The sequence below is a fragment of the Cydia pomonella genome, chromosome 10, assembly GCF_033807575.1.
Source record: "Cydia pomonella isolate Wapato2018A chromosome 10, ilCydPomo1, whole genome shotgun sequence".
Classification (NCBI taxonomy): domain Eukaryota; kingdom Metazoa; phylum Arthropoda; class Insecta; order Lepidoptera; family Tortricidae; genus Cydia; species Cydia pomonella.
In genome coordinates, this window is record NC_084712.1 from 6992627 (window position 1) to 7014227 (window position 21601).

The window sequence follows — 21601 nt, forward strand, 5'->3', positions numbered from 1 at the left end:
TCTTGTCATAGCAAGAAACAAATTCGTAATTTGTTAAAAAAAGTACAATTATTAGTAACTGCAGAGCTGAGCAATTACTTGGAAGTATAAATTAACACAATTATTACATGATTTTTACGACTGTCGTTGTTTTTTTTATGAGTAGATGTTGCGTAAATATGAATTCGTATAATAGGATTTTTAATTCTGTTAGTAATTTAACTTTAAGTTCATTACATTCTCCCTTTGTAAAGAGAGTCTGATTATACTTTTTCATGCTTAGGACTTAAGCTTTCTCCATCCAAATTTCATCAAAATCTATTATTTAGGTGAGTAGTTTAGCCGTGAAAAAAAAAAACACAGGAATGATGAGCCTACGCAATACTTAGGCAATCATAAAGATCCATTCGTAGGAAAGCAGGGATACTGAACTATAACTTTTGTACAAAATATTAACCGTGGAATTCGAAATCCGTAGTTTCTGTCTATTCATTTCTGTCTTTTCAGAAATGCAACAGGTTATTAACTTCGTATTTGGAAGTTCACTTTAGGTCTTCTGAACATAGAAAATATTTTCCTCACATCTAGCATCCTTTTCAAAATATACTAGAGATAATAGCGATCCAAACTTAATCTGCAAACTTAGAGCGAGACAACTAAATGGCCTCAACGATTTTTGTCATAAAAAATACGTGCTAATATCATTGTAATTGAAACTAATGGGGTCGGATGAAAGTGAAGACTCAATGAATGGGCAACAAAGATATCAGATCAACGATCACAAACGCCTGATTCTGGAAACTGAACAGTTAACTGCAGCAAAACCGTACCTACTGCTGATGACCGTTTAGAAGTTCATTGTGAAAGTGAACACTGTCTTTTTAACGCCCGATGCAAAAATTGTTGTGTTATAAGTTTGACTGCTAAGTCTGTATGTCTGTTTATGACACAATAGCTCTTAAACGCGGGTAACCCGATGTGGATGCGGTATTTGCAAACATTTGAATATTGCTCCTTTTTCTTTCAACGCAGCTAGTCATGCTTAATTCTCAATGTTGGCTGGGTTCATGAAGCACGTGCTAAAAAATCAAAAATATGTTGTGAATTGCCGGCCTGCCGGGATTTGATGGGCAGGTCTTTGAAAACATTGTTTTATTGTAATTCTATCTTAATCTTACTCGTCTGTTCTGTATTAAAGCGGGATTCCACCAGTGTGCAGCACCGTGCAGCACAAGCATAAGTATTTAGTAAAAAAATGCTTGTGCTGAACAGCGCTACACACTGGAATCCCGCCTCTACAAGTACTTGGTACATTGTATATGGACTTTCATTCATTTAAGATCGTGTCATTTGCGAAGACGCATAACTAAACTCGTATTGTCATATTAATAAAGGTAAGATTTGACAAATCTGCGCGTGATTGTAGATGACACGATGTATACCTATTTTTCAACGACAGGTACGTACTCAGAATTTTGGATCATGGTCTTAGCCACATTTCTTGACTCTTCGCGGACTTAGTTACAGGTTCTGATCAAGTTTTGACCACGTCAGTCACAAACAGAATACGGCCCAACTTATATCATTGCACAGTCGTGACTAGGTGTTTCATTCAGGCATAGCAGACGCGCTACAATTATTTTAATACGACCAAACTGTAAATGCGTAGACGCCTGCGCCGGCTTATTTTTGCATTATTTGCTACCAGTTTGTTCAGAAAGGGCGTAATATAGTGTTAAAACCTGGCTTTTGTGACCTTTTTTGGGCGTAATTTCAGGAAAGATTTCTTTAATACTCGTGTGGTGGATAGTCAATACAAGGAGCTCTTCATTTTACTCAGTTCCGTTCAGTTAAAATAAACTTTATTCATGTAGGCCTAGCAACAAGCACTTATGAACAGTAATACCGTATTACATATAATTATCTTAAGCTAATTACGAGAGCAATTTATTGATTTAAATATTATTCTCGCCTTAAGTCAGTACAAAACACATATTTGACTGCGGTATTGCCACTTTGAGGTCTAGTCTGGACATACCTATTGATTGACATCGAAAAATTAAAAAAATGTATTCGAACACCCCCAAATAAAAAAAAACTTTATAGCTAATTTGAGGTTATGTGTTTATCAATGAAAATTACGTTTTATGTTAAAAAAAAGGGGAAAAAAACAAAAAAAAAACTTTTTATGTCTAATTTCACAAAAAGTCATATAACATATTTTGCTTCTGTTGCCATCAGGAATGCACCGTTAAAATCTCTCGCAATGCTCACGGGCACCTTGTATATCACGGTGGGTCTTTATAAGGAATGGCAAGTCATTTAAGTAGATAAGGAACAGAAAAGGCCCCAATATTAACCCCTGTGGTACACCCATAGAGACCAATGACCCTGTAGATCGCTGTCCATTCACATCGACCCTTTGTATTCTACCATTTAAGTAGGACTTAAGTAAATTCAGTGCCGCTCCTTTAACTCTGATTAATGTTTCATGACAAACGCTGTCGAAGGCCTTAGACAAATCACAGAAGTTACCTAAAGCATCTCGTGACTTCTCCCAGGCATCGAATCAGCATTGGTTGTCGAGCGACCCCGTGTAAAACCAAACTGCTTATATGGGGGTTTTTGAGGGTATACAATCGATCTAGATTAGTCTTATCGTATGTTTGAGAAAACGCGTGTTTTCGAGTTTTCATGCGTTTTTCTTTCGACGCAGAATATGGTCGCTTATTTCGTGTTGCCGGCCACTGTCTATCTGGTCCAGCGGGTTAAGACGCGGACGGCTAGAAACGAGTGTTAAGGGTTCGAATCTCGCCCGGTGACCAACTTTTTTTTTTATATGTTCATGTTTATATATAATTTATTAATTTTTATTGTTTTAGACAAGTTTAATTTAGTAAAAAAATGTAGTTAAGATTATCATCTATATACCACCATATTACAATAAATAGTTATAACCGAGCAAAGCTCGGTCGCCCAGGTACTGTCATACTAATTGAGAAAGAACTAATTTTTCAAAAATCTTATTGAACGTTGGTAGCACAGATATCGGTCTAAAGTTAGTGGGGTCAGAGTTGCTACCCGATTTAAATAAAGAAACTCGCCGCAGTCAACACTGTTGTTAAATGTAACTACTAAGTCAGGCGCTATAATTTCTACTAAGGATTTGACAACATGTACAGAGACTCCCCAGAGGTCATTAGTTTCTTTGACATTGACTGAATTAAACGCCTGTACTACACCTGAAGTACAAACATGTTCAAAATGAAAGTCCCCACAACACTCTGGAGCATTATCTTTTAATAATGTAACGGCAAATGAGGGTGATGAATTTAAATCCTTAGTTGCGAAAACTGGAACCTCGGTGAAACATTTTTCAAATTCTGTAGCTACTTCTAAATTTAAATCTATAATTTTGTTATCAATTTAAGATCATTCACTGTATGTTTCGAGCGACCAGTCTCCACATTGATTACTTTTCCGGTTGCTTTAATAATGTTGGAACTATTTTTCATTTTTTGACTTAGATAATTTCGCTTAGCTATATGACAATCTATTTTAAACTTTTTCGAATATTGCTTGACATGTTCTTTAAATTAATCACTCGTATTAAACCGCCGTTCCTCATACAAGGCATACAGTGCACGTCTTCGTTAATGTACTTCGAGTTAGAGAGAACTTGGCAAAATAGAGTCCTGCTATGGATATTAAAAAATATGATAGGATAGAATCATTGCCAAATAAACATGTTAACAAACTAAAAAGAATAAAATTCCAATACGATCATCATTCTTTTCTTTCTTGAAATCTTGTTTTAACAAGCAATTTGCTAGCCCGACTAAAGTTCATAGGTAACATAACTGTCTTGTATTCGTTTATTGCAGCAATTTACAATGCGGAGATTGATGGTAGGTGTTTTATAAAAATATTCAGTAAATCGACATAAACAATTAAAATACTTGAACTATTTTGATTTGAAACCCATACATTCAAATTTGAAACCCTTTTTAGGGTTCCGTAGCCAAATAGGAACCCATATAATTTCGCCATGTCCGTCTGTCTGTCCGTGCGAGGCTTTGCTCCGCTGCTGCTAGAAAGCTGCAATTTGGCATCGATAATTATATACAATGTCAATTATGCCAATGAGGTGGCAAAATAAAGTTTAGATTGTTTTGTAGTTTAATAATGAATATTTTTAGAAATAATCACCACTAAAGAAAAAATATGGGGCCTCCCCTTGTAACTTTTTCCACAAAATAGATTACCTATCTGTTATGTGCTTTTTCTTAGGGCTTTAACCTTTTAACTACTGTCCTTAACCAGTAACCTTTTACACATTCAATATCCAGCTCATTTCGATGCAGTCTGATAAATAAGACAAAGCGTGGTGTAACTTACACGTAGTACCGGCGGCGAAACGAGCAAGCTCGATGAACAATTATAAGCGGTTAAAAGGTTAATAAAGATATTCAATGAAAACTACAGCGAACTTGATCAGTTAAGCCGTTTTCGAATTCTCGCAAAAAGTCTTCCATTCTTAGTACAAAGTGCTGCGAAGGTACTCCCTTTTGCTTATTATGTACATGATGCGAGTACTTAGTACTTACTACCTAATAGTCCCCGTTCAAAGCAGTCTATTGTGACGGACGGGTAACTACGGAATCCTGCACTGAGCATGGCCCGGGCTCCCGCGGAGCTACCGCGAAAACCGAAACTCTCTAATTGCGGGGATCTTTCTCTCTTACTTCAATGAAGGTGTAATTAGAGTGACAGAGTAAAATCTCCACAATTTGCGAACTTCGATTTTCGCGGTTTTAATTTTAACCCCGACATGCTCTTGGCCGGTATTATATATTAAAGCCATTGTTCAGAAACGAAACTTGTGCATTTATCTTGTACATCGCTCGCGTGCCCGTACATCCAGACATAGTCTGTTTCTCCTATCGATCAGATATAGAAACTTCTCTGTTGCCGTCTAATTAGTGGATTATACTTAAAATTTCCTGTAACTATATTGTTTGATTCATGGGGCCGGCAGCCACACTATTTTTTTTTACATTTATTATTATTTTAGTTGACTCGGGTGCTTTTATCACGTTGACGATATACCATTTTGCAGAGATCCCGCGCGAGTCACCTCGAAAGAATGCCCGATATGAGAGCTAAAAAAATTATGACAACGTGGATGCCACAACAGAAATGCCTAGTGGTAAACCTAGATAAGATGGCTGGATTGTGTGAAAGAAGATCTTGGGAGGATGAGGAAGTATACCAACAGGAGGAAGGTTGCCAAGGATCACGACAACTAGAGGAAGATAGTGGAGGAGGCCAAGACCCACAAAGGGTTGTAGCGCCATCGGTAGTAAGTAAGATATACCATTATGAAACTTAGTTTTATGTCATAATATGATATGAATAATGTTATTTAAAACATTTTTAGCTATTTTATATATCAATGGTATCTATATCATACCAAATTAAGCATGTCGTATGCTATACGTATTTTACCATTTTGTGTCCCTTTTCTCCGTACATTTTTGCTGCTAACGTACTATTACAAGTATTACAACATGACAACGAAGCGCACAGCTCCTTTTTAAGCAACTAATGAAACGTCTACACTAAACAACGAGAGCTGATAGTTTCCTCAATTAACCGTATACAAACAATGTACAATAGAGACAATAGCAAGGAAATGCTTCATACCGATTGATCAATTTAATTATTTGGTTATTTTGTTCGCAACTTAAAATATTGACATTACTTTATATTTTCTTAGTTACGCGTGTTAATAGACTCGATAAAAAAACAAATCGAAACTTGATGTATCGGTCTAAAATGAACATCTCCCTACTTCAGTATAAAATAAACGGATTGTTTTGTATAGTACAGCGGTTTTGAAACGTTACAATTTTTTTTTCACAAAGTGCGTGCACGCAATGATCGTGGAACTCATACGGGTACTGTTCTCAAAGGCTCTCGTGATTGCTTTATCTTCGTCGGTTGTTGAATTAATACTGATTATATCTGAGTAACTATATAACTAGCGAGCTTAAAGCGGATTTTTTCTTAGAATTTAGTGCAAAACGTTGTTTCTTACAATGTTTCATGGGCGAATCTTTACATCGACACTTTTCACATCTCTGGCGTTATCAAATTATATCTGGAATTACAGGAAATTACTTTTTAAATTTAATATTTGTCTAAATTTTAGGTAAGTATAGTAATCTGTCCACGACATTTATGCCCATCACAGACGGAGCGACAATATACCAAAAGATATCTGAAACTCCCTGGCTAATCTAAAACCTATAATCCCAAGAATTTCCGCAGTCCTACCTTTTAATAAAATTAACTGTTGAGATGATTAGTACGATTTCCTAACGTTTTCCTTTGGGTTCGTAAAGGTGGTGGTGTAACCATTTGAAACTTATCATTTGAAAATCTCAAGTCTTGTTGAACCACTTCACGGAAATTAAAGGCTTACACCTTCTTTTAGAATATGGCCTCCATTTAATGTATGATGATTTTGTCAATGTCAGGTGTGCTCATAGAGCATATCGTTGTTCGGTAGTTACTTTTAGGTGTGCTTGTAGAGCATGACCTTGTTCGGTAGTTATATTTAAGTGTGTTCGCACAGCATGAGGTTGTTGGGTAGTTGCTTTTAGTAAAGAGATAGCTGGACTTTACTAAAAGCCACGATGATTGCCGGGTGTTGATTAAAACATGGTTAAACGCCTTTCAAGATTAGTTTTTTATTAGCTGTGCACACTTCAACGATAGTTCACTGCATAATAAGCTGTCAATATTACACTTGAAATAACATTAATCACATTTGACGACCTGTCTGACCAAGTGGGTAGTGACCCTGCCGGTTCAAATCCTGGTAAGGGCATTTATTTGTGTGATAAGCACGGATATTTGTTCCTGTGTCATGGGTGTTTTCTATATTTTATATATCGTTGTCTTAGTACCCACAAAACAAGCCTTATTCAGCGTACTGTGGGACTTAGTCGATTTGTGTAATAATGTCCTATAATATTGATTTATTTATTTTATTTATTAATGAGCAAAAAACAAAAAACAATTCTCGAGACGTCTTCGCTATCTTGAATCTCAACGACAACCGACTTACACTTTATTCATATAACAAACGCAAATGTGAAAATGACGGATAAGGACAAACGATTTTCATGGGCTTGTTAGACTTGACAAGTGTTTATGAATAACGTCAAAGACAGTCGTACTTATTTATAATATAAAAAAAAAAAAAACAATTTTTTATACAGCCTTCCCAAGTGCCTTGCTAATTATAATTTTACTAGCAACCCGCCCCGGACTCCGATGGCTCGGGCATGTGCCCCGAGTCCGGAAGGGTGAGGAACGTGTAGTCTGGAGGGCGTACTCTGGAGTTCCAAATGGCCGAAGACCGTCTGGACGCCCTAGGTACCGCTGGAGAGATGAAGTGCAAAAAGACCTTAGTGAACTCGGCGCTGTTGACTGGACAGAAACGGCTTTGGACAGAGAAGCATGGCGGTCTTTGATGTCGGAGGCCAAGATCCACTTCGGGTCGCTGCGCCACAGCAGTAAGTAAGTACGTAACCCGCCCCGGCTTCGCACGGGTTACACGAAACCTTAACAAATTATACACCTAAACCTTCCTCAAGTATCACTCTAATGATAGCTGTACCCCTAGTGTAAATATTTTCGACAGCGAAACGTTACGTACGCGTTTGCGTTAAGTGTCATTTTGTATGAGATTTTTGACTTTCCAAAACGTCCCGCTTGGCGCGCTGTTCAAAAACCCATACAAAATGACACTTAACGCAAACGCGTACGTCACGTTTCGCTGTCGAAAATATTTACACTAGGGGTACTGAAAACTGCATGAAAAACCGTTTAGTAGTTTTTGAGTTTTGGGAACATACATACAGACAGACGCGCCGGTACTTGTTTTATAAGGTGTAGTTAAGAACGCTTATACGACACTTTGTGACACCACAGGAGTGCGACATGAAAAATACGAGGCTTGTCTGAATTATTCAAAAAGACATGAACATTTAGTATTCACCTCGTAAAAAAGTATCTACAGAAATAAGGAATAAGTAAGTAGGGGTTCATTTTTGGATTGGTTTTCTACAGTTATATTAGTTATTTGAGGAGTTTAATGTATACTGGGTCATTCTGTGATCCTGACTGTCAAAATGTGTTATGATGATGGTTTTATTTCCCCATGGAAATAAAATCTAATAGACACTTTGAGGGCCCGGAGTAGACGAAATATATAAATATTATTATAGGACATTATTACACAAATTGACTAACTCCCACAGTAAGCTCAATAAGGCTTGTGTTGAGGGTACTTAGACAACGATATATATAATATATAAATATTTATAAATACTTAAATACATAGAAAACGCCCATGACTCAGGAACAAATATCCATGCCCATCACACGAATAAATGCCCTTACCAGGATTTGAACCCGGGACCATCAGCTTCGTAGGCAGGGTCACTACCCACTAGGCCAAACCGGTCGTCAAAATATATGGGCCCAGGGGTATATTTTTTCACTATTTTCATATCGGTCCCAAGGGATATCTTGTTCAGTTTGACCATCTTAATGCGTTTTTGACATTAGGGATATAATGACGACTCCAAAATAACCCACTGTAAATAAGTCATGAAGTCAAACTAATATGTTTTAACTGATTAACGACGGAATCGTATCTATCATTTGTTAAACGGATGATAGTATATCTGCTAATTCTTGTTATTTCTGTTGTCATAACGTGTTAGGCATCACGATTCGTTCCTGTCGCACAAAAAAGTAGACTAGGTATTTGCAATAATTACTATTCTATATAACAGATTTTATTTTAAACCGACTTTTAATATGTCTTTAAACCTCGCTTGTTAAATTTGCGATCAGCACGTCCTACCATCGAATCATCCAAAGCAAAGAAACTACTACATGACCGAAATTACCTCCCCTATTAAAAACACCTTACACATTTTACCTTTAAAACTGGTAGCTTGTCAATAATGTCTTAAATAGACTTCATTAGCCCATATTAAAGTAAAATAAACCGACATCTTGGACCATAAAAAGCGTTAAAGCGTGGCCAAGTTCTTAATTCTCACAGAACACAGGCGAATCGCAACGCAGCTAACCAGTATAAGTGCTCTCTTCAATGACGAGTACTTGTTATGGTAGTCAAGGTCACATTACGGTGGTTTCATCTTTCATCTGGTGTGCGCATGCACATCTAATGGGTATGCAGGCAATTATGCAACACAGTCTGAGTTCGTTGATCAGAGTTCCGGTCTATCTTTACAATGCTCTTTTATAGGCTTTATAGGACCGCTAATCCTTTCAAGATCTTAATAAGGCTTATCTTTTATCACTAAGATTTTTTTCATCCAATTTGAGCACGAACATGCTCAAAAAACCGGCCAAGAGCATGTCGGGCCACGCTCAGTGTAGGGTTCCGTAGTTACTCTTCCGTCACAATAAGCTAAACTGGAGCTTAAAGTATAGTAAATTGTTAAGCAAGGGATGAAACGGTACCTTTTACGCGAGTTAAACAAATAGGCAAATTTGCATAATCAGTACCTAATTAAAGTAAGTCTTTTTACTATGAAGGGGAAACTTTTTGCGATAACTCAAAAACAGGTAAACTGATCATGTCCGCTATAGTTTTCATTTAATGTCTTTCTTAAGCTCTACTTCCACGATTTTTTTCATATTTTTTGGACCTATGGTTCAAAAGTTAGAGGGGGGGGGGGGACACATTTTTTTTTCTTTCGGAGCGATTATCTCCGAATATATTCACTTTATCAAAAAATGTTTCTTGAAAACCCCTATTCGTTTTGAAAGACCTTTCCAACGATATCCCACACTCTAGGGTTGAAGTGAAAAAAAAATTTCACCCCCACTTTACGTGTAGGGGAGGTACCCTAAAAAAAAAAAAATTTTAGATTTTATTGTACGATTTTGTCGGCTTTATTGATTTATATATCCATGCCAAATTTGAGCTTTCTAGCACTAACGACCACGGAGCAAAGCCTCGGACAGACAGACAGACAGATGGACATGGCGAAACTATAAGGGTTCCTAGTTGACTACGGAACCCTAAAAAAGTGTAACACAAACATATAAATTAAATGTTTATTATATAAAAATAGTTTAGGGATATATTCTATTTGTTTTCCTAATGAAAAAAATGGTTTAGTTTGACTGTCATAAGCGTGATGGACAGACTGAGTGACACGGTGAATCTATAAGTTTATTGTTGACTATTGACCTACAATCTACATGACCATAAAAGGATTTTTGTAAGATTATTAAATCTCATCCTGAAAATAATATCCCAGATTTTTTATGGAAAGTATTGTTTTCGGTACAAAGAGAATAAACGATCTGGGATGGATATTGTGGATAATCGATAATTTAAAAGATAAATCCAAATTATCGAATTTGACCTACCTTTGAAATAAGATTACTTAACAAAATGTCAGAAACAATGTACAGTATGTGTGACATGCAACAAAGTTATTGTGTTAAAAATATAAACATGATCATTAAAGCATAATTTACTCATTAAAACAATGCATGATGTATGTTATAAAATTAACTTACAAGTGTTCTTTTTAAATAATAACTACGTACGTGTAACAACAACGCGGTACTCCGAGACCGGGAAATTAAAACCATCTATTTTTTGTTTTCCAGATATTAAAATTACAGTTCGATAGAGCTTAGATTAGATTATTTAAGCGTAAGCCTTTTCAAGTAACAATCCTTTATTGAAAATGCCTATCAAAACGTATACAAAACCTTACAGAAAACCGCGACCAAATAACACCATACTCATAGTATTATGTTCCTGCCGGTGGGTAAGGTTGCCAGAACTGAACGAGGGTGCGGAGTGTTAGGGTCGGCAACGCATGCAACTCCGGAGGAGTTACATGCATCCATAGGCTACGGAAACTGCTTACCATCAGGCAGGCCGTATGCTTGTTTTCCACCGACGTAGTATAAAAAAGCAATAATAATGTACTATTATATATAATAGTAAAAAAAAACGTTTTTTTTTAGAGTTTCGGTACTACGCCTCCGATGTACCGTGCGTGTAGGGCTTAAGATTAATATTCATAAAACGCTAATGAAAAACGCAACATGATACAATTGCAGCCAATTAGAACAAAGCATAACGTAGCTTAATTATAGGGTAAACACCGACATGCACAATGCTGAATAACAATTAACTGGCGCTTACGCCATTATTACACTTAATCCCATATAAATAATGCCCATAATGACGTATACGCCTGCAGAGACTGGATTGCTTAAGAGAGGTGGAATAGGGCAAATTACCGTCAAATGATGGTCGTATATGAAAAACGAGTGCGAGGTGAGACCTTTAAACCATTTGCTGGTTATAGCTGTCTCTGCACTTCGTCTTTGCTACAATGTAAAAATACAGAACACAACCAGATGATTCGTCTTTATTTTAGTTTATTTGCCACTTGCATAAAATACTCGTGAACCTAAACGTTTAATAGTCGTATAGTCACAGAGACAGTTAAATAATAAGACTGTTAAGCTTCATTAGCGGCGAATAAGTATCATATTTTTTCAGATACATTTGCACAAGTTTTTTTATACTTTCTCATAAACGGCTCCGGCAAAAAATGATGAAATTTATAATATAGGGGCGCATGAAAACGACAATTTGGTCAAATTAAAGTTCATTTTTGAAATAATTCGTTTGAACGAGTTTTCGTGGTAGCCCGATGGATATTAAAATGTAAAGTAATGAACTAATGATGCCATTTAATTTTCAAACAAAAGGCTTACGAGGTCCAAAAATCGATATAAGTATCTAGGTTTTAATGTTAGTCAAATTCATTATGAGTGTTTTCAAATAAAAAAATATTTATAACATACATTAATTAGTGTGTGTTGTGTGAAGCCCCCAATGCCCATTGGGCTAACGTAGCTACGTTGGGCTAACGTAGTAGTATAAAATATATGGTCGTGATTATGATACATTCATTGTTTACATGATATAAAGTCTGATTTCATAAATTTTCAAATGGATGCCAGCAAAAAATAGCAATATGATAGATTTTTGCCGCTATTGTATCCAAAATAGCACAGAAATTACACCACAATGAAATCTAAAATATAACTTTGGCATAGAGTTCACTAGCTGCCCATAGGCCATTTTTTCTATACCACTCTGCTTACGCCGTTTTCAACCATAATTACAGTAAACTTTATATGGACTTTGGTAGTCGTTATTATAATTTGTCTCTACAAGCCCTTAATGGCGTAGCTCGGAAGACTCTATAAAACCATAAAGTGATAAGCTTTCATCGTAAACCTAGGATCCTTGTAGATTTTTTTCTTATTTTAAATCTGCTCTATAATCGTCATTTTAATTAATATAATTGATTTATGATTCAGGATACTGCTTTGAAAGGGATAGGCTTCCGTTTATCATAATTATAATTGGGATGTAATTTTTTGTAGATGTTTGCAATTTATTGTAATTTTGTAACTAAAAAAAGTATCCAAGAAAAACATAACTTGAATTATTAATTTTTTTTTATTGCGATGTAAATATTGTCCAAAATATGCAAGTAGTTACTATATTTTTTATTACAAATAAAAGCTGTACAACAGATTTTTGGTTCATTGGATTTTGGAAACCTAGGGCAGCTACGGGTAAAATCCCTGCGGGCGAGAGAACGCAAAATGTTAAGGCACGTGAAAGCATAAATAAAAAAGACACACAATCAAATGGAAATGAGAATCTTTTCGAATACTGCTAAAATATCCGCTGAAGCAGATGCATCCTTTGGCCTGCGCGGACAAACCTACGTAAAACGTGATACTTATAATTCATGAAAAATTACTCTAAAAACGCTGCAGAGTATTTTTGTTGTAGGTACAAAAAGTGCAAATAGTACCTAATTACTTAGCAGGAAAAGTAAATTCAATGTAAAATAAAAATAAAAGAATAGATTTTGTTTTGGAAACCGATTGAAAATACCGCCAGAAGCAGTTCGCACACTAAGCCCTGTACGAGCGGAATGGCATCCTGCAGCATGCGTAGAAGCTCATCCTTATTAAGAAGAAAAAGAAACGGAATAATTTTTAATACTCTTATAAAGGTATAAACAAACTAGAGAGCCTTTCGGAATCCGGCTCAAAATACCGGCAGAAGCAGTTGCACCCTTAGCCCTGCGAGCGAAAGTGCACCCCGCGCACGTAAAAGCGGGCAGCGCGCGCGCACCGCGCCACTAGCGCGCGAGTCACCGCGCGCACCGCGAGTGTTGTGTTACTGCTGTGAGTTTTCTGTGATTATATGCGAAGGGTTTTTTGGTGAGTTTTTTTATTTTATTTCGTGTGCATGTCTAGGATTTTTTCGACATTAAAATTTTTTGGGCAGTGAAATTTGTGTAAGTACCTACAATTTTAAATTTATTTACATTTGTTTTACAATTTTTTTAAGAATATAATTATATTGCTGTGATTTTTATTATTTAATTATTTGGTTCTAGTATTTTTAAAATCAGAAATAAATAAATATATACAATTATAATTAAAGAGAGAAACAGTTAATAGAAAGTGCAGTAAGTAGTTGTGAAATAACAAAAAAAGAAAATTTAATTCATTCAAAAAATATAAAGTATAGATAACAGTTTCACGACCGATATGGTCGAAATATATTTTAAGTTTTATGTTTTAAATAACAAAAGTTTTTTTAAAATAAATAGCTAATCATAATATATGATTATCATATATATGTACACACACTCATTATACATAAACATATACATTACTAATAGATATCATAAAATTACTTAATTAAAAATCGAAAGCAGTTCATTTTAGCAATGCCTGTGATTTAACATTCATACGTTTTCACATAATATTTCTTCAGAATATTAATTCTGTTATAAATATTCATCGAGTGAAGCCGTAAGTAAAATAGGGAGCGTGCATGAACTGTAGGAGGCAGCACGGGAGCCGTCAGATTTTTGGCGCGAGGCGTAAATGTGATGTTTTTTGTTCCGATGGAGCCCACAAGATGGCAGAACCTACTATGCACAAGAAAACACTTGACGTGTAAATGTGCCTGTTTATGGTTCCGATTCAGACCACAAGATGGCAGACCCTCCAACGCGCACGGTCCCTATAGATACGATATAATTTGTCAAATGTCAAAGAAACAACCAGCTACACGTACGTCGCCTAGAGCGACACTCTTCCTTTTAACATACACTGCAGCCCGGTCCAAGTGTTATGAATAAATAAAAATCATAAAGTTTCGCTGCAAATAAATAATAACTTAAGAAAACACTTATCCGTACCTGTTTGCTTATTTGCAACAATGTAATACCTTAGTATTTTTACAACTATTTGTGGTAAAAATAACTACAACTGTTAGGTACTTACTTACTAAATTACAGCCAATTAAGTACACAATCTGAGTATTTTAGAGCATAATGATAAAATTCCGTCGATATTACTGTAACTAATTCGTTGTTTATTCTTAATGTTAAATGTAAGAACATGCAACTAAATTCTTAGTTTTTAATATTTGTTATTTCTCTAATTAATTAATGTAGATATGTATTAGTAACTTTTATGTATCTACAGTAATCGTTTTATCTATCTAACAAAAGTTTACAAGGCAAATAATTTAATTTATAATCTAAGTCAATTATACGACAAAACAAGATCCTTTAAATAAAAATGTTACAGCATTTGGCAAAGAAACATCTGATTTATTTATTTAAACAAAATCAGTAAGGCATACAAAAATAATTCTTGTTTTCGGGGTGAGGCTTGAAACAGGAACAAAAATGTAAACAGATGACGAATTAGTTAATATTTTGTTAGTCGGTATTCAATAGATCTAGAACATTGATCTATGAATATAAAAAAAATATGCGTTATACTGGATATAACGCAGAATAGTAGCATGTCAGTTTAAAATATTATTAACCAGCTAAGATATTTCTATTCTTATAAATGTAACTATTTTTCACGGTTAAAAGTGTACTTATGGCGAACTTGATACCAGAAGCCATTACAAATCAACTCTCGGATTGAACACACAGTAACAGTAGGTATACGTCCGAGAAATAATCACACCAAATGTGAAATTTAAAACTACCATTTGAATAAATATACAAAATTAAAATTATACACATAATAGTTACCGCACAAGGGTTGTAAAAGGGCACCAAGACTAAGAAAATAATAGAACAATATGTTGATAAGCTTTTTCAGCTGCGGCTAATTAGCTATAATATATATTATAATTATAGATCGTGTCATTCACGACGATGCGTGCCTTGACTCGTATTGCCATGTTATTAAAGGTTAGATTTGACAAATCTGCGCGTCATCGTGGATGACATGAACTATATAACAAGTACACTTATTGAATAATGACTCAATTAAGGTCTGATGAAAATGTGCAATTTTTTTATTGCCAATTGCATTAGGGTATTCAGATATGAATATCCTTTTGGTAACGTTGTATCTCTTCGGTAAGTATAATGACATTAATGACCCTTTACCTACTGTGGATGGACGTCGAAAATTGTATAGATGTCGTTATGCGCCTAAGTAAGTTACACATTGAATAAAAGCTAGATGTATATCGACTTCTCGACATACACACAGACACTTTCAATCTCTCATTCGATCCGAATCGTTACAGCAAGTGCGGACACACTTTTTTTCTCAAAAATAGGCCGTAAAATTATAAACAAGATCACCAATTTTTCCACATTCTCGGCGTTACCGTTTCGTGTAATCGATTTAGCAGAAAAATAGCTAACATGCCTCGAAAGTGTTAGATTTCTGTGCGAACATAGAAAGTTGTGTGTCATATCGGCCAATCCGGAAATAACTTGCTAAAACACTATCAAAATATTCTGCTTGGTTTCATCCTCGACCTTAATGGGTTCGCTTATGGTTTAGATTAGAAGGAAATATTGTACCTTAATACGAGTTTGGGAAAATAATTTGTCGGTGTGATAATAATTTTGGATTGTCTAGCGTAATATTGACATTCATGCATTAAATATTGAAATAGGCGAGTCTGCCTAGTTTGACCGGAATCTAGTTATCACTATATTTCAATATAACGGCACTGCCAATATTTTATTGTCATATTGCAATAAACAATAAACATGGATTCAAATGGTATTGTTAATCCGTCTAAAGTTTTATGATAACATACTTAACAACTGTAAATTCCGTTATTTATACTAATTCCTGGCATTATATGTGGCGGAATACATATAAAATTCGATTTACGTAATAACTGCCTACCAAAGATTTGTCTGCCCCATAATCCTTAATATTTAAATCTTTTAGAATTAATTCTAATTTATACTTATACTAATAATTTATAATTTAAAGGTATTAACGGCGGCATGAACTTACTAAAACCGTTAACACTTTATTATTATACTAATCAATATGTAATTGACCGTTTAAATAAAACGATCCTTTGAAGTTATAACTTATTCTTACAGTGTAATTTTGACGATGCTTGAACAGATAAACGGCCTGAACCAAACTTTAAGATACATTTGTTAAATATACGAAATGGATTAGTAGTGCCAGTGTCCAAAGTGACGTTTCTTAAAAACATAAAGGTACGTACGTATTTATTATTATTTATTTTATATTCATTGCTGCGTTCTTGTGACTTGTATGATGCGCATAGTTTTGTTAATAGTTGCGTTTCTCTATACATTTTTAGGTTTCCGTAGCCAAATGGCAAATAATGGAACCCTTATGGATTCGTCATGTCTGTCTGTATGTCCGTCCGTATGTCACAGCCACTTTTTTCCGAAACTATAAGAACTATACTGTTGAAACTTGGTAAGTAGATGTATTCTGTGAACCGCATTAAGATTTTCACACAGAAATAGAAAAAAAAACAATGAATTTTGGGGGTTCCCCATACTTAGAACTGAAACTCAATTTTTTTTGATCAAACCTATACGTGTGTGTATCTATGGATAGGTCTTCAAAAATGATATTGAGGTTTCTAATATCATTTTTTTCTTAACTGAACAGTTTGGGCGAGAGACACTTCCAAAGTGGTAAAATGTGCCCCCCCCCCCCTGTAACATCTAAAATAAGAGAATGGTAAAACTAAAAAATATATATGATGTACATTACTATGCAAACTTCCACCGAAAATTGGTTTGAACGAGATCTAGTAAGTAGTTTTTTTTAATATGTCATAAATGGTACGGAATCCTTCATAGGCGAGTCCGACTCGCACTTGGCCGCTTTTTTCTCATGTAGCAGGCCCGTCCGAGATCAAATGTCTTGAAATTTATATTTAAAAAAAATACCGAAACGACGTTTCGTATCGAAAACATTTCAATATCTGTGAATACTAAAAAAGGACCCATTTAATTTATTAGTTTTGACAGCAGTTTCAAATTTGAAACTCATAACTTTACAATATTTGATACTGTACCAACAGGGGCCCATTTCTCGAACGGTATTAGACTAATATTATTAGTCCACGAACTGTCAAGTCGTATGGGTTACCATGGCAACACATGGTTCGAGAAATGGGCCCCAGTTCGTTACTGGTGTCACCAGTATACTAGTAGTGGAAAGAGAAGAGTCGTGGAACACAAGAGAACCAATACATTCTATGACTCTTTTCTTTCCGCACAGACTAGGTATTTTATACAGCTTGTATTTTTGATACAATCGCATAATCAAAGGGTAATTCGTTTATTCTTTAATGAACACACTTTCATAAGTTTTGTAAAATATTGCCGACTTTTATTTTTCCATATTAAATAATTTAGCAAGTAATGTATGAGTACTTAGTTTTAACTCAAAACATCGCATCTAATGACACGACGTCACAACTGTCACAATTGACCATGTTGTACGAAATACATTAAAGGTCGAAAAAAAAAATATGTTCGGGTATATAGTTAAGACTAAATAAAAATATTTCAGAATTGTTTTTTAGCACTAATACCTACGTCTAGTTTAAGTTTGCGGTTATACCAAAAATATACACTGTATAGTAGGTAATTCTTGTATTCGGTACAAAAAGACAAGAATCTTGTCATAGTAAAATAAAATAGGGACCGTGCGCATTGGAGGGTTTGCCATCTTGTGACTTGAATCGGAACTATAAACATGTACATTTACAGGTCACGTGTTTTCTTGTGCATAGTTGGATCTGCCATCTTGTGGGCTACATTGGAACAATAAACATCACATTTACGCCTCGCGCCAAAAATCTGACGGCTCCTGTGCTGCCTCCTACAGTTCATGCACGCTCCCTATTGTATTGGTAGTAAAATTTAATCGCTGATAATTTTGTTTTGCCTACAGTTTCTAAAATGCATTTTAGAGGACTTAGGATAAGATACTTGGATAAAAAACATTATTTCAACAAAGTTGCTCAATAATTACATAATAATGTAAGTAACTTTATGTAAGTAAACTTTAAATATTTGACATTATGGTTAGATCAGTATCTTGTACCACTTTGCATCTCTTCGAGCTCAGTTTTTTATCGCCTGATTAGAAGTAGTAACCTTAAACTAACGTTCAAGTATTTTTGTTTACTTTTTACCTCAATGTTAAAGATATAGGCTAAAAGGATCTTGGGGCCGATTTTTGAATTTCAAGCGCTCGATTTCGTCACTCAAAAATCTGTGGAAATCGGCGAAATTCTATTTTTGAAATACGAACGATAGAAATTAGGAATGTAGTGGTATTGACCACTCGTTTTCAATTCTACTAGAAGAATTTAAATGCCTAGTATAGGAGATAGTATTAAAGGAGAACTCGAAATCGAGTGATCGTGTACTCTTGCCTTAGGGCATGTTTAATATTGATTAATGTTTAGTATGAGTTTATACGTCTGCTAACATTGTGTGCTGTCATTGATATGTCAAAGTTTTCAAGTGTTTGGTGGATTTAAATATAATTTCCGTGTTACAACAGCGCTATTATATACTTTTACTGAAAAAAAAAACAAAATAACAAAAAAAAAATATGTCATTCAATTCAGTTTCCTTAAATGCACTTAGCCTTAAGCCATAACCCAAAGTTAACGTGGTTTAAAAAAAACACCTTAGGGATTTTTAAATTCTATAAACGATCTTTCCATTAAAGTCCTGACTTAATAAGGGGCTTGAATAGGGCTTATTTTAAGTGGAAGAATCGTATAATCTTTTAAAGCCTGGAAATAAAGATCGCCTGTCGAGAGTGATAGAAGTCGTTTAGAAATGCGAGGCATCCAATCCCTATTCTGGCATACGAAATATGGCGCTTAAAAATGCAGAAAAATCTAAAGTGAAAACGAAAACGAATAAATTAAAAATAGTAACAAGTTGGAATGAAAATATTTAATGTGAGATAAGATTGACCGTTGAATCGATTACACACTTGTGTACATTTTGCAATGTTTACTTTACATATTTGAAAATGTTATCTAGGTTAATACAACTGACATGGTAATGTAATGACCCATTTAATAGGGAGTACTACTGCAATGTTCTGCCGCCAGGGAGCAGCACTTTTACATCACATAAACCATAGAGTAATTTATACATACTATGCCTTAAACAGTTTTTTGAGAACATTTCATTATGACATTGACGCATCAAGGCGGTTTGTTTACAGAGGCCTACCGCGAAACGCGAAAATCAAAATTTCCTTATCTGGCCTCTTTATCGCACGAATACGCAAGAGTGATAGAGAGGCAGATAACGAAATTTCGGTGTATTCCGATCTGTCCCCGCTGGGCACATACAAATCATTCCCATCTGTACCCGTCTGTTGTATGTCGGTGGTCACGTGGGGCGGGCACAGATGGGAATACACCTTTCGTGGTGGGCCCTCAGTATGCGGTAGAGGCGCCCCCTACGCAGAGTTTTGCGTAATATCCCCTATATTTACCATACTTTAAAATGATTTTGACGCCTATTATTCACACACACACTTATAGCGTTATTAAACTGTCATTTTGACTTATATATTTGTAAGAAAGGGTTAAAACAAAAAAAAAACGAATTGTGGCTTGTCGAGTATTATAAATAAGGTGGTTACTAAGTAGCTGTTTGTTGATTTACTGTAGGAATCCTAATCTTCTGTGGGAAACATTCTAGGGTCAATCATCTCGTTGATTGCTCTAGATCTAGCTCGTTATAATGTTGTACACTAATGTTTATAAGCACATTTCCCGCTGTTTACAATTTATACATATAATCGAGTGCACATCCTTTCTCAATAGGCTTTGCATAATGGTACTTTTACACAGTGCCGCTTACAGCTTATTACTCGTATTTAACCAAATGATGTCCATTGTTGGGGCGGCGGCTGACAAGAAATAGTAGAATGTTAATCAAAGGATGAAATGGTACCTTTCACTCAAGTTAAACACCCTACTTTTCATTTCGAATAGGTACGAGGAAAGTAAAATTCATGTGTACCAAAATTACCGGTCAAGTGCGAGTCGGACTCGCGCACGAAGGGATCCGTACCAATACGCAAAAAACGGTATAAAAACACGTTAGTTGTATGGGAGCCCCACTTAAATATTTATTATATTGTTATTAGTATTTGTTGTTATAGCGGCAACAGAAATATATCATCTGTGAAATTTACTAGTAACTATCACGGTTCATGACAGGCCTGGTGACAGATAGACAGACGGACAGTGGAGTCTTAGTAATGGGGTTCCGTTTTTACCCTTTGGGTACCCTAAAAACATGACTAAGTATGAACTTTTATAGTATTTCTTGAGGGACCTTTTAATTAACAATTAAACTAAAAACATCATTATTATGTATTTATGGAATGGGAAGTTAAATATCCAAATGTTCATTGTTTAATAAATCCATTTAAAACCAAGTTTTAATTGTTTATCATAAAAAATAAAACGTAATTGGGAAGTCAAATGCTCTAGAGCATAACGTATCACTTTGTGCACACTTTTTAGAACAACTAGGACTTTCAGAACATGAGAAATGAAAAGTTATTTTTTTATCAAAATTAAAACTAAACAGATTTTTCTTATGACAGTCGTTATGAGATTTCACTTCTATGGCCTCGTTTGTGAAAATTAAACGAAGGAGAATTAAGTGAAAATTAAGAACTAACCAATAATGTTCCCTATATCGTTGCAATAAAGTTTACGTATGATCATTGGTGAATTAGACCTTACCTAATTCATTATCTATCCTTCTTGAACCTGATGGATTTTTTGAGACAGAACGATTTCTAAGCTAATTTAGTTTCCAAAAATTCACAGAATTAAAGATCGTAATGATCGTAACCGCTATTGTCTCAGTAATTGTGGTTCAATTTAAAGAAACGTTACCTATATCTTTTAGATTCAGTTCACACCGATTACAAATTTGATGATTTATGTGTATTCTACAGTTATATAATCTTCAACATCATTATCCAATCACCAGACAGTGTATTTTACCGCACTTAGGGTTGCCATATGAAAAAATTGAATATCAAATAATGTCAAATAAATATTGTCAGTGTCAAACGTGACGAGAGTTTCCTCAATAGA

The 21601-nt window shown here is 35.1% G+C and overlaps 1 protein-coding gene across 23 annotated transcripts in view; it reads left to right on the plus strand.

The window, feature by feature from the left end:
- Positions 1-21601, plus strand: part of LOC133521961 (uncharacterized) — a 208730-nt gene that overhangs the window by 7448 nt on the left and 179681 nt on the right. For 8 of the 23 annotated variants that reach the window (XR_009799970.1, XM_061857097.1, XM_061857108.1 and 5 more), the window contains exon 4: positions 5099-5341. Coding sequence is in view for 3 of the 23 variants with exons in the window: in XM_061857119.1 (XP_061713103.1) it covers positions 5126-5341 (216 nt within the window). In the remaining 20 variants the exon portion in view is untranslated. The other 15 variants (XM_061857103.1, XM_061857096.1, XM_061857109.1 and 12 more) reach the window with 6 other exon arrangements.